The following is a 23,676-nucleotide window of genomic DNA, read 5'->3' on the forward strand; positions in this document are numbered from 1 at the left end:
CCTTCAGGGTCAACAAGGACAGTGACAGGATCCACTGTGGCTTGTGAGACTGAAGAAGTAACAGAGAGTACACAAATGAGACTTGGGGTGGGACACTAACGGTGTCTGCAGCTGAAGAATGACACGGCTCAGTCAATATTCATTTGTCAGGAGAGTACCTGAGATATGGCTACACCAAGACCTTTGATGGGACAGCTGGAAATATGGGATCTGGAAAATATTATAGGAAGCAAGAAAGACATCACGGCAAGGGATAAATGGTGCACATAGTCTGTCAGACCAAAAAATACATATTCAGTAAAAGTGATGAAGTCCTATGCTTGACTGTCCAGGAGAACCTCAAGCCAGACAAGTGCTAGTGTATATGATTTCAACCCCTCAACATCCAGAGAAGAGATTTTACAAGCTGCTTAGTCCTCACATAACACTCTTAGGACCAAGGTGATGGAAGGTGGCCTAGATATTAGTTTCCTGTGCCAAGCCCTCAGGAATGCAGTAGATAGAGCGATTGAGGCAGATGGATGTATCTCAAGCCTAAAGGGCCTAAAGCCCTACAAGCGGAGGTACCACAGCTGATGAACACAACAAAGAACCTGGAAGAATTAGGGAAGGATGCACAATGATGTGAAATAACCTGTGCTTTGTGGGACTCCAGGAAGGGGTTGAAGTCATAAAGTCAGAGAATTGACTCAGTGAGTTGTGTTGTTCGAGGACTGCCTGCCGGACTCCTGTTTGGCCCTAAATCACACTGGTGGGACTTCCAGTCCTAGCGTCCAATATGTCCAAAATCTTACGTAGCTGCTCTCAGGGGGAGGAGAGACCTTCGCGCATATAGCGCTAACTCTCCGATCACTGTGCGGGATATGCACAGCTGTGCCTGGGCAAAGCCCGGCCAAGTCTGGGCCTATCCTGCACCCGTCAGCATCAGAAAGAGGCTGGCACCTGCACCCGCCTTGGTTCTAACTTTGGTAAGGAGAGGAGCTTGTCGTGGGTAGGGCTTACCTGATGGCCTGATGACTTACCTTGATGACTCTGGAAGTGGGATTATCTTGTTTATTTAGTCAGCTCTCTCACCTCGTTTCATAGTCCTAGCTGTTAACTTACATCCTTTCATGGCTACACCCTTAGCGGCTACTAGAATCACGCCCAGGTGGGCTGCTGGTGTGGGGGCTGGTCTTGTACCACTGGAGTCCAGCTGAGAAGGGTTACACTCCATTTTTGTGTGAACCAGGGGGACTCAATGGTACTAAAGGGTGCTACAAACATGGGGGAAAAGAAAGGGTCTTCAAGCTAATTGCCACCCCTGCCAGCTGCCCTCGTGTTTACACTACAGTGGGATTCCTTAATTGGGCGGTGGGGTTAGTATCTAATGAAATAGAGCTGGGTGAATGAAGGCTGTCTTTGTCCAGGGATAGCCTCTCCATACCCATTTGTTGTTTACTTGCCTCTAGCAGGGCTCCTGGGTCGCCTCATCAGGGCAATCAGGGAGATGGACAGGGGGTGTTTGGGCAGGGTCACACTCAGCCCCCCACCGCTTCATCCCTGGTGGCTAGCCCTAGACACAAGTGAAAGAGGAAGGGTTGCGTCACAACTCGGAATCATTCCAGGCTTAATGTGTCAGCTCTAACAGACCCTTACCCCATCTGTGTAGAGGGAGGCCCATCCCCAGTAAGTAGTTACTAACTGAGCTTAAGACATTTCTGATTAAGAATCATGACCCCATTCTGGCGAGGCTCTTCATGGCTGGGTGTGGGAGATTCTGACTCATATACGTTTGGGGAGGGGGTCGCAACAGGAGCAGAGCCTACCAATGATACAGCAGAGGTCCACCATCCTTATCTATCCTGTCACAGACCCCAACATCGGAGGTGAGCCCGGTGTGATGGGTTCCTCTCTGAATGTTCCTGGGTTGAAGAGCTTGACAGAGGCTTCCGTAGTATAGTAGCCCTTCCTCCGTGCAGTCTCAAGCAAACTGGACAGTTTACGTACCCCCCCCCTCCATTAATCCTGGTGCGGTGCTCAATCTACTGCCGACTCCCTATGTTGCCACGCTACGTAATGTTACTCTCCGCCCCCCCACCCTCGTTGGTGAAACCTTCATTGAGCTCAAAGCCATGGAGGTGCACTGGCTAAAGTTGCAACCTCATCGAGGCGGGGGCTGTGGAATCTGTCATTATGGCCCTAGAGTGAGTTGGGTGGACTCAGACAGCAAACTATGGGGAGTGGATTGTGTGATGGTTAATTTTAACAACCCCAGTATTTTGGCAGATCTACTCTCAGCCCTACCCCACTCAAGATATGTCACCCACCCGGTATAGTTGCCCTCCCCTTGGGATATTTCTATAGGCCTGAAAGGGTTGATGGCCCTCCGGTGTCTCAGGTTGCGGTGGGAGAGGCTCCCCCACTGTGCGCCCGGCTGGCTTCTAGGCACTCCCCTCTCTGGTGCTACAACTAGATTTGCTCCTCTAAGTGGTCTGGAGCCATGCGATTGACACGGCTCCCATGACTCCCCTTCCTATACACTCCCAGCAGCTTGGAACAAGCTGCCAATGGAACTGCGGAAGGAAACTAATTTGTTGCCCTTCCGAAAGAAATTAAAAACAGTGCTTTTTCAGTAAGCGTGGGGTGGTCTGTAATTTTATGACTAGCTGCTCTCCATTGTACTTAATGCTCGAACCTGACAAAGCGCTTAGAGACCCCTGGGTTATAACGCGCTATATAAATCAAATAAATAAATAAAATAAAAATTTGTTGCCCCCGGCCCTGCCCACTTCTTCAGCAGCCACTCTACAATCTTCAATAGGTTGGAATCTCCTGTCATGAAATATTGTTGGACTTTTCTGCTACGTTTACTAACCCTAGATGACTACAGTTGGTAAATAGCTGTCCAATGATCTGCCTCCAAGCACCTTGGGAGGTCTAGAATATTCATTCCTAGAAGGTCACTCTTCCTATTTTACACCAGCAGAGCCCTTGGAGCAGGGAGGGCTCTGGAGACTGATCACATCTGTTGCAGTTGAGCTGAGTGAATATATCTGTGACCTCTGCTGGGAGGCCCAGATGATGCAGAGGTTGATGTCATTCCTGAATTCCCCTCTATTAGTTTTAATTAACTTCCATGCTGCTTGTGGGGAGGAAGACTTGTTATGGGCACTTGTGTCCACCGGCTTAATTTGGCCCTTAACACACTTTGGGAGAGGGTAACTGGGAGGGAACTAATCTTGTTCGCAGGGGACTTTATTTGTCTTCTCTGTGACTTTGTCCTCTCTAGGGAGGGTCTCAAGCCTGGTGCGTTCCTGGACTCACCTAATCTGGTATTTACTCTGGACAAGTTAGTAAATTTCCCCAAATCCACAATTGTTCCGACGATCAAGGGGAGGAGTTGTATGTCGATCATTGATTTAATTTTTGTTTCAGCTCCTTTATTTTTGCTTACTTTTACTTTTAATCTTATTCACAGCCACTCTTTAGTGATCACAATCCTGTGCCCCTATAGTGGATGTTCCTACGGCTCCATGGACACTGTAAAAGGAGGTGTCAATTGGTACCTTTTTGCCAGGGTAAAAGATTTAGGTGCCTCATTTATGAGGCCGTGCGTCACTTTTACGCCGCCGGTGTGTCCTTTTTTGTGATGCACCAGTGGCGTAAAAAATCCACCTTGCTGCGCCATATTTACAAAGTGACGCATCTACGTAGATGCGTCACTTTGTAAACCCCTGTTCCACATTATACCTGCACCAGGTATAATGTATGCAAGGGGGGCGTATTGACGCAAGAAAGGGTCATGGAAGTGACGCAGTGTCCACTTCTAGTACTCACATGCGTCAAAATCTTGTGCCTGCCTCACAGCAGGCGTAAGACTGACGCAGGCACTTTCACATGGGGCTTGCCCCATGTGAAAGGACACATTACTGGAGTTGCGTCACTTTTGTCACTTTTGTGACACACTCCAGCATACTGACGTATCTGTAACTCCTTGCACCGTGATGCGTCATACTGTAAATATGATGCATCATTGGTGTCGCAAGGAGGGCGCAGTGAAAAGTGACGCATCGCGGTTTTCATGCAGCGATGCGTCACTTTTCATAAATGAGGCCCATAGAGCTTATCTCTTTGCTAAGTGTGCGCAGGAGTTTCCCACTTGCCTGGATATGGATGCTGGAGGAAGGGAGATCCTCCAAGCTTTTGATGGTATTGCTCTGGGCATTCTTATTCTATTCACAATAAGTACCCTCAGCAGTGTGGCCTCCAAAATCCAAAGGGGTTTTCAGGATGTAGGAGGGCTTATAAGCTAGCTCTTGATGCATGCAGGCCCATCCTGTGGGAGACAGCCTGGGGGGAGCTATCTCAGGGGTGTGACAGAGGGGGCAGTTCACTTATTTAGTAGGAAAGATTGGCAGAAGTAGGGAGAGATTTGACTGTCGGTGAAACAAGTTCATTATTGAAGATCCAATGTGATAGAAAAAAAAAGCTTCAAACTATTGGTCATGCTGAGATAAAACCGGTGCAATACAAGTGGAATCTGTTCAATGTATCAGACAGGGTTGTTGTGGGGATTCTGCTTAGAAACAGAACTATGCCTGGGGCCACAGAACACCAGTGTGTTGGAAGTGAGTCACCATACCACATCAGTACCTCTGATCCCAAATTAAGACAAACTCATAGTGCCGCACCTGCCCTCCCAACCTTTACAGAGTAACAGGTAGTTTGGCGCCCCAGAACACACACTCTACACCCTTTCAGGCATCCCGGTAGAAGGCCATCATCTTTTGTTAGCTCACTCATACGTATCCACAATGCACAGAAAAGAGACAAGAGGCAAGCTTACAATATTTATTGAAACTATTGTGCTCTATTTTGCAATAGCTGCCCTGCAATTAAAAGACATATACAAGTCAAAAATGTGATTAGCATAATTAACAAACTGTTCACAATGAAAAGGCCTGGAATATTGGAAGACAGTTGTACCTAAACCTCCTCTCACTATAGAAGTCAAGTGATATATTAGAGATCGGTGGGACTTGTGGGGGGCCCCATCCCTAGCATACATAGGGAGTTGTTTTACATCTCAGGCAGTAGAGCTATTTCATGTGTCAGGGACTTTGCTTTGTCTGAATGTGTCCTCTCTGTTTTTAAAATAACAAATTTAGATTTATATGATAAGATTTATCCAAGCACAGAGCAAATAAAGCACAGTTTATTTCAACCTTGTAGGAAATGTTCTTTCAAATCCCAGCAGAAGAACTGAATAATAAAACATATGCAGCCTATTTCTAAAATAAATGTGTAGCACAAAAACAAGCCTGTTCAAGCAAAGGCAGCATACAACCTTTAAGAAATACACAGCAGGGGTATTCAGCGTATCAGAGAGGGTCGTGCATAGTATCAGCCGTAGGAGGTATTCAACGTATCAGAGAGGGTCACGCATTTTTATCAGCCGTAGGAGGTATTCAGCGTATCAGAGAGGGTCACACATAGTATCAGCTGTAGGAGGTATTCATGGTATTAGAGAGGGTCATACATAGTATCAGCAGTTGGAGGTGTTCAGTGTATCAGAGAGCGTCGTACATAGTATCAACCGTAGGATCTATTCAACGTATCATAGAGGGTCATGCATAGTATCAACCATAGGAGGTATTCATCGTATCAGAGAGGGTTGTACATAGTATCAGCCGTAGGAGATGTTCAGTGTATCAGAGAGGGTCACGTATAGTATCAGCCATAGAAGGAATGCAGTGTATCAGGGGGTGATGCATAGTACGAAGTATTCCGTTCATCAGAGAGGATCAGGTGCACACATGTGGAATTGAGTTCTGGGGCCTGTGAAGAAGAAACAAAAGAGAGCTTGAAGACACTTCTCAGCCTACTTTTGGGGTTAGTCAGGAGCTTGGAACAACATTATAGGGTGCATATGTTCTTTAGCAATAAATGACCCATATTGTGATAGGAAGGCCCAGCTTCCCTTTAAACACCATGTGCCTGCAAGGGTTAAATACATGGCATTACATTCTTAACCTTGTGTCCTTGTAGTTTGAGTGGAAGTGAGGGGAAGTATAGACAATAGAGACACTGTTCCATGTTTTCAGACTCTACCTGTCTAAAGTGTTGGTCTGAGTACTTGTGTAGTTAGACTGCTTGTTCTGCAGGCGAAATTCCACCTTCCCAGGAGTTTGAGAGGATGCAATATCCTGGGTGGCCTCATTATTTTACCTTTTTTTGTGCTACATCAGCTATGTACGCATTTGAATTTTTGGGGGTTTTATTGGCATTTCATGCTCAATAAAACTCCTGAAGGTGTCTTTATTTCCCTCTATTATTGGTTAACGGCCACATGCTTCAACATAAGGAATTGCGATTCCAAAAAAGCGATTTTTAAGGAATTGCTATTTAGGAATCGCAATTCCTTATGCATGTAGGAATAGCAAAATAGATTGTGATTCCTAAACATTACTGTGAGTAGTGGGCCGGGTATATGCTGTCCTTGGGCACCTTGCACCAGTGCAGACAACCCTTATGGAGATTTAAGAGATCTCAGAAAACCTTAGAAACTCTCTAAGAGGTAGCTGTGGAAAGCAACCTTCAGGCTTAGTTCAGAAGGAGTGTAAAGCAGCTTGTTTTACCAGAATTCAACCTTATAGTATAGATTAATAGTATGTTACAGTATCTCCCACACGGAGATAGACACAAAGCACACAATACTTAAGCAAATAAATCACAGTAAATGGCACTAATACACAGTGGGGCCCAGGGGGGGACTAAACTATATACTAAGAAAGTGGTATAAGAACCACGACTTGAGTCAGAACAATGCCGAGAAATGCCATAGAACCCCTCCACCATGCCAGGCCGCAGCTGCCCGGGCAGCGTCTGCCCAGGCACCACCCTCCCCTCGCTGCCCCCACCCCTGCAAAGTAATGAATACACCGGAGGAAAGGAATCGGAATGGGGAAAGGTGCCACCCGGCCCCCCAGAGAAAAAACCACCCTCCCCTTGCTGCCCCACCCTAACAAAGAAATACACCCCACGGGAAAAAATGCATTCAAATGCGGGTGAAGGAGCCGCCTGGGGGGAGCACTCACTCGTAACTTTTGGACTGGAAACATGTGTGCGCCCCGCCATTTTGGGACCGCCTCCTGTTGTCGCTCTTGTCCTTGGTCCACGATCTTGCAAAACAGCAGACATTCTACTGCCTTCACTTGGTGCTGTGACTGCGTCCCCCCTCCGAACCAACTTGATGGAACTCTGCTCTCCTGGTTTTTTGGGTCTTGACCTGAGAAAATCTACTATTTGTATATATATGTATATAGAGATAACTCTAACCACTGGTATATGTAGTAGACCTTTGTACTCTCTACCATTCCTATGTGACTCTTAGAGTTTATCCATTTGTATCTCTTCCTTGAGTGACTTTACAACTTGTACATTTGCATTTTTTTTCCTGTTTGTATCTCTTCCTGGTGTGACTCTACAACTTTTACATTTGCAATTTTTGTCTGTTTCTATCTCTTCCTTGTGTGACTTTACAACTTGCACATTTGCAATTTTTTCTGTTTGTATCTTTTATGTAACTCATGTAATCCTAAGCCTTTATGTATCGCAGCTGGTTCTTATGTAAAGCGCTATATAAAATTGCATTAAATAAAATTAAATTAAATTAAAAAAGTAGAATTGCTGGGACCCCAAGGAACCACCTAAGGTGAACAGATAGGGACCCCACGGTGTCCGAGTGCAGTGTGTGACCACTATGCGTGCTACATACAGGTCTAAATGCAAGTCGCAGTTGGATTTTTAAAGATTAGGGACCCTTCCCAGTGGACCCTGAAGAAACCCCGTGGAAGACGGAAGGTTGGAGTGCCACCCTACTAGTGGATACCATGGTATCTGAGTTACCTCTCCGATGGAAAACCGGATGCATAGGTGTGAAGTAGTGTCCCAAACCTCCGTCAAACTCAATGGAAGACTACAGGAAAGTGCTGCTGCTGGAAGAGGAGAAAGTATATGGAGAAATACAAATGTGGATTCTGGAAGAGAAGAACCTGAAAGCATAGGAGACAGTGTCTGTTTCACTGGGGGTGACCAGGAGACTTAGTAGAGGGATGCCCTCCGATGTAGGGTGCTTCAGAAAGGATGACTGTGACCTTGGCTCTGCAGCTGCGAGGACCAGGCGATGCTGAGGACAACCAGGACCTGGATATGAGCTGTCACACAAAGCATGTCAAGTGCTGAGGGGTCGGAGTCCAGCGGGAGCACAAACAAGCCTTGGCAAATGCAACCAATACAGGAAGTCAAGAAAGTGCACGGATGGGACCAGCAAGGTCCAGGAGACTCACCTCAAGCAGAGAACTCAAAGCAGACCCAAGAAATCAGTGGAGCCCAAAGAAAACAAAGCTGACCCTCAAATTGACCCACAGGCCAAAGGCACAGGAGTCATGAGAGAACCTCAAACAGCTCACCAAAAGAGGCAGGTCTCGATGCACAAGATGTGGTGTGGCTGAAGATTCTGATCACTGGAGGTGCTCGAGGTTGGGGCTACTTGGAGCCTAAAGTTCTTTTGATAAAGATGTCAACAAGCATTTGCTACTGCAGAGGGGACGTTATACCCAGGAGTTTGGGTATTGCAACCCTCACAAGAACTACCGGCCTCAAACTTGGTAAGAGGGTAGATAAGGCTTCGGGAGCTGAGAAAAACCACCACTTGCGTTGCAGTGCTCCTGGAGTCAAGAGGAGCTTGGGATCTGCAAACTGGTCGACTTAGTTGCTGTGCCTGCAAATGCAGGGGGGTGACTCCTTCACTCCAAGGGGGACTAATTTGGTTGTCCTTTTTGCTTCACAGGCCTTGAAAGGTTACTGTGTGGTGCACAGGCACAGACAATACAGCAGACTGGAAGTGCAGTGAAGTCGGCCCAAACGAAGTCTAGCAAAGTCCAAAGTGCTGAGACGGTAGAAGTGCAGTGGTTTGAGTTCTCAATCTTATCCCACGATGAATCCAGGGACCTGCACCTAGGTAAGCCCTGACGAACCCTAGGGAAAGGGTTGGGAAGATTCAGCGGACCCTCCCAGGGGAAAGTCTGGACAGGCGGGAGGTTACTCCCAAGCCCTTTGTCCAGTTTTGCTCCAAAGCAGGCAGCCAACGGCTTCCATGACTGGGTTGAACTGGACTATGCACAGGATCAATAAATGTGCCCCTCATGCAGTCTTTCAGGCGCTGACAAGGTCTCTCACCCAGCCCTAATACACTAAATCCTGTCTGGGAGGTGGTCACACCTTGTGACAGGATGTCTATTGTTCTGCCTTCCCCTACTCAAGCGTGGCTCAGCAGCAAGAGGGCAGACATGTGTCTCTGGTCTGCAGTAACCATTTTGTGCTGTCCAGAACTAGGAGGCTGGTACCAGGAACACTGAGAGCCTAACGGAGGGCTCGTCCAGTGCTTGGAATCATACCTCCCACACCATACTAAACATGATAGGATTAGTTGCAGCTGTTTTTGAGATGATATTTGCGTGATTACACGGTGCCCCTCTATATAGTATATGGCTGCCTCATTTATTATCCGGGAGAATGGACTCCGTAGGCTGAAGGGGTGCTAGGCAGTAGCACCCTCTCACTTAGGACCAAGAACCCTGCCCTCAGGATTGTAAAGGCCTGCTATGGGGTGACTTATAGGTTTTGAGTGCAGTGACCCTTAGAAATAGTAAACCCAGTTTAAATAGAAAGGAGTAAGACTTTGGTCCTGATTAGCAGGATCCCAGTCAGACTAGTCAGAAACAGCATCACAACAAGCAAAAAGTGGGGGTAACCATAAAAAAAGGTCCTACTTTCCTACAATTACCTAATAGTGAATCGCAAATGGTGAATGAATGAATGGGAATGAATGCATAGGAATGCATGGGAATGCATTCGCAATTTGCGAATTAAATTGCAAGGGTGCCCGGGGGCCTAAGGCCCACCTGAAGCAACCCCCAGAAATGTAAGTGTGCACATGTGGTGCACACACATGCTTTAAGGGCATGTTTGTGCGCCACATGTCAATTTGAAAAATGCACTTTTGTGCATTTTTCAATTAATGTGCGAATTACCGATAAAATTCAAGTTGATTCTAATTGGCGTTCCCTAAATGCACAGTTTACATGTAGGAAAAGCTTAATCCATCGCATTTAGGAAATCACAAATTGTGATTCCCTAAATGCATTAGCAATTTAGGTAATTGCAAAAACATTTGCTTACCTAAGTTGCAAATGGAAAGCCTTTGATGCATCAGAAAAGGCTTTCCATTTGCAAGTTTGGTAATCACAATTTTCTTGAGTCTTGAGTTTCTTTCTGAAGTCTGCCAGGGAGCGTGCAGTTTGGAGGTGGAGGGGCAGGTCGTTCCAGGTCTTGGCGGCAATGTAGGAGAAGGAACAGCATCCGTTGGAGCTGTGGAGGATGCGTTCAGTGGGTGCAAGGGCTAATGAGGGGAAGTGGGAGTGTCTTGCGGTTAGAATGAAGTAAAGTCGGTGGTTGATGTAGGACGGTCCTTCACCATGTAGGGCTTTGTAGGTGTGCGTGAGGATCTTGAACTAGCGTGTCTTGTGGATGGGGAGCCAGTGGAGGTTGCTGAGATGGGGGTGATTTGAGTCCATTTGGGAAGGTTCAGGATAAGTCTGGCTGCAGCATTCTGTATGGCCTGGAGTCACCTGAGGAGCGTGGTGGAGAATCAGGCATAAATTGCGTTGCCGTAGTCAAGGCGGCTAGTGATCAGGCCCTGAGTGAGGCTCTTTCTGATGTTGAGTTGAATCCATCTGAAGATTGTGCAGAGCGTGCAGAGGGTGTGAAAGCAGGAGGAGGCCACTGCATTGACTTGTTGTTTCCTGGTCAGTTCAGTGTCAAGGATGCTGCCTAGATTGTGTGCATAGTCTGTTGGCCTGGGTGTACGACTGGTGCTGCTCACCATCAGCTGTGGTTCCATATGGATGTGTTTTTTCCAAAGATCAGCACTTCTGTCGTGTAAGAGTTACGTTTAAGGCAACTGGCTTTCATCCAGTTGGCTACATTGGCCATGGCGTTGCAGACGTTTGTTCTGGTGGTGGAGGGGTCTTCGGTGAGAGGGAGGATAAGTTGAGTAGTGTCTACATAGGCAATTATGTTGAGACCATGCGATCTGGCAATGTCTGAGAGGGGGGTAATGTAGGGGAGGAACAAGGTGGAAATGAGGGATGATCCTTGGGGTATGCCACATATGATGATCTTGAGTTCAGAGGTGAAGAGAGGCAACCAGGCGATCTGTGTGCATCCTGTAAGGAACAAGGCAATCTGCTTGAGGGTGTTTTGCTGTATGCAAATGTTGTAGAGTCTGTTGATGAGGGTGTGGTGGGATATGGTGTTGAACGCAGCTGAGAGGTCGATGAGCATCAGAGCTGCCGTCTCCCTATTGTTGAGGAGGGTTCTGATGTCGGCTGTGGTAGCGATCAGCACAGTTTCTGAACTGTGGTTGGTTCTAATCCCGATTGGGAGGTGTCAAGCAGATGGTTTTGTTACAGGTATCCGGTGTGCTGTTACTTGATGACCTTCTTGAGTACCTTCTCAGGGTGAGGGAGTAAGGAGATTGGTCAATAATATTTAAGTTTGCAGCGGTCATAGGAGGGTTTCTTTGGGAGGGGTCTGCCCTCTGAGTGTTTCCATCTGTCTGGGAAGGCTGCTGTGGTGATTGAGTGTTGATGATGCTGGTGAGTTCCCTGCTGATTTAACTGGTTCTGAGGATGAAAATCCAGTTGCGACAGGGGTCAGTGGGTGCCCCAGAGTGGATGAATGACATGATGGCCGTGGTGGTCTGAGTGGTCAGTGGAGACCATGTGGTGATTGTTCGGCTTGTGTGGGCTGGTTGGCCAAGGCTTTGAGGTTGAGCACAGTGGGTTGGGGTCAAAGTTGTTGTGGTTGGTGGCGATCTTTGTTTGGTAGTCCGGGAGGGTGTTGCAGAGTTCTTGAGAGAGGTGAATTGTGTTGTATATGGCTGCTGGGTTAGAGAATTTCTTGACCATTTTGAATAGTTATTTTGTGTGGTTAGTTGCTATATCGATGCGGGTTGTGATGGCTTTTCTTCCTTGATGCTTAGTTAGTAATTGCTTAAGGCTGCTTTGTGAGCGACTCATTTGGAGGGGTTTCTGGTGAAGTGCCATCATTTCTCGAGTTGAAAGCAGTTGCGCTTGGTGGTTCTGAGCTCTGGGGTGTACCAGCTGGCTTGTTTTAAGTTTTTGGTGGTATTTCTAGTTTTGTCTGGGTGACTCTTTTGATGCATTTGGTAATCCATGCAGAGACAATCTGGATGGCCTGTTCTGGGTCTGATGAGGGATCAAGTTGGGTGTCGCTGCTGGCCTAAATCCACTGTGTCTCTGTTACCTTGCTCCAGATGTGGTTGGAGCTGTGATGCTTGTGGATAGTGTGCTGAGCACCGAAGATGTTGAAGTGAATGATGGCAAGATCGGACCAGGTGAGTTCTGTGATGTGGCTGTGTTTGACTCTGTTTCTGGAGGTGGAGATGGGATTGAGTGTGTGCCCAGCTTTGTGCATTGGTTCAGTGACCAGCTGGGTGAGGCTGGTGTTGTTCAGCTTCTCCTGGAGGGTGGTGGATTAGCGTTGTTGGGATCATCGATGTAGAAATTATGGTCACAAAGTAGGACACAGTGGAAGGAGTCAATGGCTAGGGTTGCGATGAGGTTGGTGATGGCATTGCAGAAAGCGGGTCAAGGTTCCGGGGTGCATTTTATCATTGTCTGGGCATTGGTCTGTAGTTGGAAGTTGAGGTGTTCCATGAGAGGTGTGTGGTCTCACTTTGGTGGCAATGCATTGGATGGTTTCTTTGAAGATGATTGCAATGCCCCCGCTGTGTTTGTTAGTGTAGTCTTGGTGTAGCCGTCAGGTGTTGTGGTGGTGATGTCAGGGTTTGAGGAGATTGGCATGGCCTGGTTGCAGAGTGATCGGGCTTTGAGCAAGATGCATTGGAGAGGTTTGTGCTGTATGTTATGTTATGTTATATGTTATGTTATATTAATTTTTATATAGCGCACGGCTACTCAAAAAGAGTGTCCCGGCGCTTTAATAATGAGACCTACGACGAAATAACACAACACAGTAATAAAAACAACAGGCTGGCCCAGTAAAAGAAAAAGGAGAGAAGAAAACCTAGATGGTAAACAACCAGGTCTTTAAACATTTCCTAAAAGCAAGTAGACTAGTGGAACCCCGGAGTGTCAGCGGCAGGGAATTCCACAGCTGTGGTGCCAGCAGTCCAAAGGAACGGCCTCCAATACGAGCTCTTTTTACACGTGGCACCACCGCCAAAAACAGTGATTCCGATCTGAGAGAGCGTGCCGGGTGATAGAAGGCAAGTCTCCTTTGGAGATACTTCGCTCCCTCAGCATGGAGAGCTTTGTAGGCCAGGGTTAATGCTTTAAAGGCAATCCTCTTGCGGATAGGCAGCCAGTGTAAGGTCTGCAAAAGACCCGCCACACTGGCTCGCCTATTTAAGCCATAAATGGCTCTCGCAGCCGCATTCTGCACAACCTGGAGCCGCTGCAGCAGATACTCTGGCAGGCCCAGGTAAAGGATATTGGCATAATCCAGCCTAGACCCGATCAAAGCCTGCACGGTCAGTTTCCGATGTTCTTCCGACAAAAGGGGTAAAAACGTCCTCAGCACCTTGAGGAGGCCAAAGCAGGTGCCCATCACCCCAAGGACCTGAGATCTCATCGTCAGGGCCTTGTCCATCTTGACCCCTAAGTTCTTAGCTACTAAAGATGGACAAGATGGTGGAAACATGTTGATAGGCCACCAGGCTTGCCAGTCAGGATCCGACGCACACCCAAAGAAGAGTACCTCAGACTTCTCTGAGTTGCATTTGAGGCCGCTCAGGTGAAACCATCTAAAGACAGCCTCAAGGCAGTCCCGGATACTCTCCCCATTAAAATCTCCTCCACTCTTACAAGAGAAGAGGAGCTGTGTGTCGTCGGCATAGGACACGATCCGGGCCCCGAAGGACTCCGCCAGTGCTGCCAAAGGGGTCATGAAGATGTTAAAGAGGGTCGGGCTCAATATAGAGCCCTGCGGGACCCCGACTCCCAGTGGCGGCATCACGGCCGAGTCCGGGGAGGCCCAGACCGTTTGTCGGCGGTCAGCTAGGAAAGATGAAAACCAGCTGAGCACCATCCCCCTAAGGCCAATCTCATAGAGTCTAGCGAGAAGGCCCTCATAGGGAACGGTGTCGAAGGCCGCCGACAAGTCCAACATGACCAGCATAGCCTTACCCCCAGAGTCCAGTACCCCTTTAATGTCTTCCGACACCTCCAGGAGCGCTGTCTCTGTGCTAAGGTTTGGGCGGAAGCCGGATTGAGTGGCGTGCAGAATCTCATGCATTTCCAAAAAGTTGGAGAGCACCGTGTGTATGTGCTTCTCCAAGATTTTCATGAGAGCTGGCAGGAGAGAAATCGGTCTATAATTGACCGGTGCCTCAGGATCAAGGCCAGGCTTCTTCAGCAGGGGGATGACCATTGCCTGCTTCCATGCTTGCGGAACCAAACCCTGGCTCAACGAGAGGTTCAAAAGTGGATTGGCCAACGGGTTTATCACTTCTGCCATTTTTGCTAAAAACTTAGCCGGGCAGGGGTCCAGGGGCGACCCAGATTTAAGATTGCCCATAAGCACTAAGGAGGCAGAGGCTGAAATGGGGGAGAAGATTGCCAGCATCGGGCCTGATGAAACCGCAAGGCGCGAGTCATCCTCGATGTTGATCGACCCTGCGGGTGCCGCCAGTTGAAAAGAGTCCTGGATAAGCTTAATCTTGCTGGTGAAAAAGTTAGCAAGATCCAAAGCCCAGGACTTAGGGGGCATGCCTCGGAAAGCATTGGAACGAGAGGCTGTAAATTCTCTAACTATGGAGAAAATCTCCTTGCAGGAGTTGGAGGCGGCTTCCATTCTCCCCGCAAGATAGGCTTTTTTCCCCAGGCGAATGTCCCGCTGATATGCCTTAACTGCTGCCTTATAGAGCAGTCGTGCTTCAGGATCATATTGAGAGCGCCAGGCTCTTTCCGCCGCCTTACAAGACTGTCGAGCGATCGACAGTGCCGCCCTAAACCAAGGGGCCGAAACCCGTTTCGGTGTTAAGCGGGGGGCCATCACTGGGGCAAGGTCATTTAGCCTGTCCAAGAGCCAAGCCTGCAGAGACTCAAGATCCCTCTCCAGGTCTCCTGAGAGGGGGCACGGGTGATCCAGCATCGCTGGGGTCACACAATGGTAAGCCCGAAGGGTGCGGCGCTGTTGCTGGAATGCGGGATTGGCGAGTCTCGCTGTGCCTTTAACCAAAAATTTGGCTAACCTATGGTCTGACCATAGCACCGGAATAATCTCCTTAACCTCCACAGGAGATGTCGAAAAGACCTGATCAAGGGTATGTCCCTTATCATGTGTTGGTCCCCGAAGGTACGGGATCAGGCCCAAGGGGGCAGTGGCCTCCAAAAATTTGGTAGTATCCGGGTCTGATAGGTCATCCATGCGGAAGTTGAAATCTCCAGCGACAATACAATGTTCTGTTTTCAGGGCCAACCCTGTTAGGACAGACTCGAAATCTTCAAAGAAGGTTCCAGATGGACCGGGTGGTCTATAAACTAATAGACCTTTAAAGGATTGGTGGGGTGCCAAGGTGATGGAGAAGGCAAGGGACTCAGAGCCGCGGATGTCATCTACAGGCAGAATGGAGCAAGCCACACATCTCTTCACCACCAAAGCCACTCCTCCACCCCTACCCTCGAGTCTGTCCTTCCTAAAAACATTATAATCAGATGGAATGGCAGAAGCCACGTCGGGATTTGAAAATTCCCCCAGCCACGTCTCAGTTAACATGAGACAGAGAGGCTTTTCCGTGTCTAGGAGGTCATAAATATCCTGCGCATGTCTGCCTACAGATCTAGTATTGAGCAGCATACATGGATACCCAGCATGGTCGATCTTTTTATTGGGAGGCAAAGACGTAGCGCAGCTAGGACGCCATCCGCATCCAGGGCAGCGACACTTACCCCTATGACGACCGGGGAAGACAGTACAGCAATCGGCCGAAAAAGGTTGTAAGGGGCGTAGTAAGCGTAGCTCACGTGATGTATAACGGAGCAAGGGGGGCCCAGGAGTATATACGCCCGGTGGCAGGGCCCAACCCGCCGCCCCGGTCGCCTCCGGGACGCTGACGGGCGCAGACGGGCTGGACTCTGGCGTGACTCCGGCGGTGATCCGGCGTATCCGCTGCGTGTTAGCATGACTCCCTTAAGAGGAGGTCATCGCCTGAGCCACTAGAACGTGCAGCCCGTGCCCCTCACCCAATATGGCCGCCACAGAAGCGCTGTGCTCCCACAACCAGCCCACAGGAACCGGGACCCGCAAAGCGCGGTGACAACCACAATTATGGTGCAAGTAAGTGGCGTTTGCAATTAAGAACAAGGGATAAGTAAATAAGGCTGTAAAGAAAATATCAAAAAGGATTTTAAAAGGACGCCGCAGAATTGTTATTACAGCGCGCGTCAGCTCAGCAAAGCGCCATGTAGCGCTCAGGTAGGTCTCGCGTCCGCTCGTAGGTCAGCGGAACCAAGAGTATCAAGAACGAGCCCCCTGGTTACCTCCCTTAAGAGGAGGTCGTCGCCTGAGCCACTAGAACGTGCAGCCCGCGCCCCTCACCCAATATGGCCGCCACAGAAGCGCTGTGCTCCCACAACCAGCCCACAGGAACCGGGTAAAAGTAGTCTCAAATTTTGTGGGCGACAGGACTCCGTACAGGAATGATGCACTATTTTTCTGGAAAGATGGGATGTAGAGTGATTCTCATCACTTTGAGACCCCCTTTCAGTCACCCCAGATGTTTCACAAGGATGTATGTGGCCTTTAGGGGATGTGTGGTGCAGGCTCTTGTGTGGACTAGAGATCCTGTATTGTAGGAGAAGCAGCAATGGTGGCAGGTGAAGAGACCTTTGGTTGCTCGCGGGGAGGCGGTGTAGCAGTTGTTGTTTTGGTATGTGATGTCTAGGTCCAAGAGCTCCTCAGCACTGTAGTGGAGGGTGGCAGGATGGCTAGGGCTCCTGGTGCTGGGTGCGATCCAGGCGCTCAGGACAGGTGCAGACAGGCATCACTTTTACCCGCTGCGTAGCCACACTGCGTCCTCCATTAAGTAGGTCCTGGGGGAGGCTGGAGCGCTGGGCCACAGGAGGAGGGAAATGGCAGAAGGAGGGAAACGGCAGTAAGAGGGAAGAAATTAGCAGAAAAAGGCAAACAGAGCAGAAAAAGATATAACAGAGTATAGAAAAACAGAGGGCAGGAAAGCTAGCAGAAAAAGCCAAAAGAGAGCAGCAAAAGGCAAAACAGAAGGTTAATGTTAATGTTAATGTTATTATGGAATTTATAAAGCGCAGACTATTGCTCCGAAAGGTAGAAAAGCATAGAGCAGAAAAACAAGCAGCAAAAAGCAAAACAGAGGAGAAAATGCAAAATAGAAGGCAAGAAACAAGCAGAGAAGGTTCAAGCAGAGGGCAAGTGGAGGGCAGCAGATCTACAAGGAAGTAGTGGACTGCGGACAAGCTGGACTGGAGTACTGTTGCAGGGGGAGCAGGCATGAGGCCCCGCTCCTTAATTTATTATTTAAAACATATTTTAATATAACTTAATGTTCTATTCCTATACAAAATAAACTTATACTACACAAACATAAGAAACTACACGTTAATTTGCACCCCGCCCAAACAGTACTATAAATCACAGACCTCTGTAAACAGTGTTGTGAACTTGCTAGCCAGACTACAGTCTACTAGTGAAAGCCACAAGTGCCCTCATTTTATTATTCTCATACACACACTGCCCACCGGGGTAACCATCAGGGAGATCTGTCCTCAGTGTGAGGCTGGTGCTGAGCCTTACTCTGTGCTGATCCACTGAGGTTGAACCTTTAACTTATAGTCTTTGTACATCCTTACTCTGCCCCTCAGTGGATACATTAGGAAGCAGGTTGAAGTGTCCTTATTGTTGGAGGCTGTTGCTTCTCTGCCACATGCTTCCCCCTCAGTTACAGCCACTGAAGTAAAATGTTTTACTGGAAGGGTAGGCTTCCAGTACACATCTTTTGCAAAAGAGCATGCACACATCTGCACACTATAGTGCAAAGGTTGCGCAGTTCACTAGGCAGACTAATAGAGCGTCGGTGCAGAGGAGGACAGCAGTAGCAGGCCATTTTAGATTCATACTTTAGCTGCTCTGTTGTGCGGTGCTAACAGTAATATATCTACCCCCCACTTCCCCAGAGTGGTCTATCGCCTTAGTCATTCTTTCCATTCTTGTGATGCTGGGCCTTTTTATGGCTTTTCTATGCGGCTGAAGATAGTACAGATATTGCAGTGAGGAGAAGAATGTGGTGTTTCCCATTGCTTACCGTTAAAGGTGGCCATATGTTGCCTGATCTCCATGCTTTAATGCCTGCAAGCAAAAGAAGCAGCATTAGGATACCTTCAGAAGATATGTTGCTGGATTGTAATGAGATGAGCAGTCTTACTCTGACTTTTGTTCTGTGGAATTTATTTTGTTGGTTTCCTCCTTTGTATTTGTTATATCATTTCTCTTATATATTATGGTATTGTATTCTTGCAGACAATGAAAGAAACCTTGTATATCACATGTCACTGAATAGGTGTGAATTCAATAAGTGGATGAACTGTGGACTGGATTATCCTCGGGCCCTTGATCATGGGCTTCTATCACAATCAGGAACAAGTGATCCAACTACCCTATAGAGGCGATCCAACTTTGAGGTGGGATACTTCTCAGTGAAGGTGCAACCTTGTGGAACACCTCACCTCTAAATGTACAGCTGGTTCAGTCCACTCTCTACCCCCTTACAGAAGGGATCCGACGGTAAGGTAAGATGCCTCTCAGTGAAGGCTGTCTCATAGAATACAACACCTCTAAGTGTACAGTCAACACTCTACTTCTCCACAGCAGAGATCCAACTGTAAGACCGGATGCTTCTCAGGGAAGGTTGTCATTTTGTGGAACATCTCACCTCTGAGCGCACACTTGTCATTTATTTATTAGTTTCCAAAGATCCTAATTCAGGGCTGGTAATATTTAGCTCTTCCTATTAACAGTCCCTCTTTTTATTCCCACAGCACCAAAAGGCCTTTGGAGAGTTAATGAAAATACATTGTAGCCACAAGTACATCTTTACAACCACAAAATGACATGTGCTAAAACTATTTCATTTCATTATTCTTTATTTCGGTTAAACAACCTTAAAAGAATGCAATACAATACATTTTAAAACATTACAATACAATATATATATCTACACAGTACTGGGTTGGGATTAAAGAGAACTAGCAACAAGGTCCTTCTCAGTTAAATTAACACACATATTCAAGGAACACTTAATAAATAGCAATTCATTAAATTTAAAATAATACTATAGGACAATAAAAACAAGGCACCAGGAAACACTAAGATCAGGCCAATTCCTATTGTCATTATTCTAGTTTGAGTTGCAGTATAAGTCTAGATCAAATTCAATTACATGCACCACTTGGTAGTAATAATATCAGTTCAGTTACATTTATAATTACATATTGCACACATGTTCCAATAAAGATTACATATGTACAATTAGTTCAGATACAATAGGGCACAAATCAGAATACATTTCAGCTGCTAGACTACAATCATGCCAACTCTCAGTTTACATTTTATGGCCTTTTCTCTTCCTGACTATCGCTGCTGATAGGAGGAAGCGGCTCAAATTGAATACTATTAGGTGTGCAGTGTCTCCTTTAAACACTCTTTCGCCATCTTTAATGTGGCGAAGGCCCAGGAGTTGGCATATGGGTTTTAACCATTTTTTCCTCGCATGTAAGTAAGCGGGGCATATAAATAGCACATGGGACTCATCTTCCCTATTATACAATCTATAAGGAGACTATCCCAGCACATCTGTTCATAAGATTCTGTTTTGTCAGCTTAGATATCCATGACAGATTAATCAAAAACCCAGGCCTTATTAGCCTCCCACTGGATTGCGTTACACTTACAGAGGTGACCTAATTTAGGAGGTGTCAAAAAATAACATTTATGTAAGCAATCTAAGTGGACACCATTCTGTGCTAAGAGATGCTTTAGATTTGTCTTACCATGTAAGTGCGGTCTGCATCAGGGGACTGCGCCTGTGGAAAAAACAATGAGAATGGGTCACCAGGTGACTAGATGAAGCAAGAGCAGCCATACCCCACCCCCGGTCACCAGGTGACTAGATATAAAGGGAGAGGAGCCATACCCCACCCCTCGTCACCAGGTGACTAGATGAAGAGAGAGCAGCCATACCCCACCCCTGGTCACCTGGTCACTATATATAGAGGGAGAGCAGCCTCACCCCACCTCTGGTCACCAGGTGACTAGATATAGAGGGAGAGCAGCCATACAACACCCCTGGTCACCAGGTGACTGGATATAGAGGGAGAGTAGCCATACAACACCCCTGGTCACCAGGTGACTAGATATAGAGGGAGAACAGCCATACAACACCCCTGGTCACCAGGTGACTAGATATAGAGGGAGAGTAGCCATACAACACCCCTGGTCACCAGGTGACTAGATATAGAGGGAGAGCAGCCATACCTCACCTCTGGTCACCTGGCGGGCACGAGAGTTGAGCACAGAGTAGAACCTCATCCTGGTCTTAGTTAAAGACCCACAAACATCTCATTTTGGTTCCGTCACTGAGTCCAGACTCACCCTGCATGTGTGAGGGGATTCCTGCACAACCAAGGATACTGTTGACTCAAAAATATCCAAGTTGCATTTTTATCAGCAGGTGAAATTAATGTGTTAACAGATTAAAGACACAATAACCAAAACCCAGACTTCCCAATTCATAAAGGAAACAGCGTTCTAGTAAATCTGAATGCTAAAATTGAATTAACACTAGAAGGTGAGGGAATATACTGGAGACTTGTAGAAGATGTCTTGCATCCTATTCTTTGGGGATCGTATCACACTACTAGAATATCTTCCAATTTTAATCTCCAGACAACTCCATATTCCTTCATCACACGCACGTCCTCGCTTATATGACGCACACTTCCTCGTTCACGAGTGTGTGAACACTCTCCTTTCTTGGTCTAATCACTTTGTACTCCTCATCCTACCTTCCTCTACAGCCGCCAAGGTACCTTAGGTCTGCCATGTAGTGCAGCTAATCATGTTCTACAACACAAATACCAGACACCACAAAACCACCAATGCAATATGAATTAGACATACACACATCGCCTAACTCTGGACACCGAACGGCATCTCCCACTGAACAATATTCATTATGGATCATCTTTCCTGCAATGATTATAGTTCCCTTTCTAAATCTGAACATTATTGACAGACCCCAACAGAGCCTTATCCTTTCAAGATGCTTCAACTCAACAGCGACGCCCCCAGACCAGGTCAACATACATCTTAGAACCATCCAAATACAATTCATAGAGACATGTCACACAGTCAAATGCACAACATTACATCACAAAATTGTACTTTCCTGTTAAACTACTCTTGCAGACAAACACTGAACCACCAGCCATCCAACTCGATGAACTCAACTAACTCAACAAAATGTTAGAGCCATTGGAAGACCTGTCTATGGAGAAAGCACTCTACAAATATCTTTAACAGGGAGAAGCTCATTATACTTTCAAATTAGCAAACACAATCCATAAAGTAGATGTTTAACAAATACTATATGCAACCACAGACATAACATCAAATTGAAGAAAATTCAAAAACTCTACAAACACTTGCCAAGGTTAAGAAAGCATAACAGTGCTAACCTACTACTACTAATACCTTGTTTCCTGTAAACATCAGGAGTTATCATTAACCCTGGGCGTAGATCGCGAAGTAGCGCTACGCGAAGTTACACGAAGTGCACTTCGCACTACGCGAACTTCACGTAGCACTACGCGAGCTGCGTAGTAGCATATTCGCACTGTGCAAGATGCGTTATCAATGATTGCACAGTGCGGACAAGCATCCCGCACTGTGCAATCATTGAAAACGGCATCTTGCACAGTGCGAGCTGTAGTTTTCTGCCGCTCGAGTAGATTTTTACTCGAGCGGCAGCTTTCTCAACCCGGACTGGTAGTTTCTCATCGCGAGTCTCGCCAGGATGTCATTTTGCTTGCTCACGTTCGCGAACATGACGTTGAGGAACGCGAACAAGCAAAAAATGACCGCTGCACTACGCTACGCTGCGCTACGCGTGTTCGCACTGTGCTACGTGCAGCTCGCGTAGTGCGAAGTTGCGCAAACTTCGCAAACTACACGAGCGTAACGTAGTGCTTTTCCCAGGGTTAGTTATCATTGATGCTGCCTTGGGAGATTGGGCAGAAGTATGCATATTCAAGCTCAACTCTCTCCCAAGGTAAGCTGGAAAGGCGCTTTAGTATACCGTCCGACTGGACCAAAAAAAGTGTTCAGTCAAACCCTACTGGAATATACTGTGTCCGATGTGCTTGCACACAACAGTTCCTCTTGTTGGGAGACTTCAGTTACCATGGGTAAGATTCCTCTGAGACTTGTCAACTATTTTCCAAACTAGCCACACTTGGTCTGTTCCAACAAGTTAACAGAGCAACTCATGTCGCAACTCATACTCTGGACTTCATTTTTACTAACTTCTCACCATTAATTTGCAAACCACCCAAATCTTTATATGGTATTAAAGAAGATGCACACGAGTGAGCGAAATAATTCAGTTTATATGGCCGCCGCACGTTTTGACGCTTGTGTGACACGTTCTGATGTCACGCGTACACAAAGGCCTTAATCCTGTTCCCAAAATATGGCCGCTGGACGTTTTGACGTTCCTACGTCACATGACATAAACGGAGCTTGCGCAGAAGGAGCTTGCGCAGACTACCATACTGCCCGGAGACACTGGGTCTAAACAGTCATCTCTGGAATCTTGAACACGCAGTGTTCTTGATTCCAGACATGACATCAAAACACCACACTTTACTCTGGACAGAGCAGTCACTCATCTGTTTTCAGATTCCTAAGTATATTGTGACAGGAAAAACAAATACATGTTATAAAAATATGTCCAGACAGTGGTGGAAAACCACCCCATATTCTGTGGCTAAGGTGCTGAAGTTTAGTGTCCCGCCAAATGACTTCGATATAGATCAAGCACTTTCTGACTACGACAGAGCTTAGGAGTCGGCATTTAATAAAATAGCCCCTCTCAAACCTTACCACAATCGGATGCATACACCCCAGGCACCTTGGTACTCGAAGAATTACAAGAGAAAGCCTCCTGTGAGAGGTTAGAAAGACGATGGCTTATAAAGTATCCTCAAACCTATACCATCTCAGCTTCAAGATAGCATGTACATTTCTTATATCAAACCAAATTGCAAAGGCCAAACACTCTTCCAAAGCCTTTTTTAATGTCCTTAATACTTTTATACATTTTGAAGCATGCTCCCAAGAAATAAATGCTTCACAATTTCACAAACACTTAGTGACTCCTTAGCGAACCATTTTGAAGATAAAATCAAAATGATTCATATTTTTCTAGTCCACTTGATCAGGCTTGTGAGTAGCTCGACTTTTGTGCACCTCCCCCTAATTGTGCTACCAGCCCAA

At 47.0% G+C, this 23,676-nt stretch overlaps 1 protein-coding gene across 1 annotated transcript in view; it reads right to left on the bottom strand.

Annotated features, from left to right (window-relative positions):
- Positions 1-5,636: 5,636 nt before the first annotated feature.
- The window catches only part of LOC144766574 (cell adhesion molecule CEACAM8-like), a 161,076-nt gene continuing 143,036 nt past the window's right edge, over positions 5,637-23,676 (bottom strand). Inside the window, exons 6-8 of the mRNA XM_078650374.1 lie at positions 20,172-20,204; positions 18,428-18,471; positions 5,637-5,820 (exon numbers count right to left, since the gene is read on the bottom strand). Coding sequence (XP_078506500.1) covers positions 18,430-18,471; positions 20,172-20,204 — 75 coding nt within the window. The 3' untranslated portion in view covers positions 5,637-5,820; positions 18,428-18,429. The remainder of the gene's footprint in view (positions 5,821-18,427; positions 18,472-20,171; positions 20,205-23,676) is intronic.

The sequence above is a fragment of the Lissotriton helveticus genome, chromosome 7 (assembly GCF_964261635.1).
Source record: "Lissotriton helveticus chromosome 7, aLisHel1.1, whole genome shotgun sequence".
Classification (NCBI taxonomy): Eukaryota; Metazoa; Chordata; class Amphibia; order Caudata; family Salamandridae; genus Lissotriton; species Lissotriton helveticus.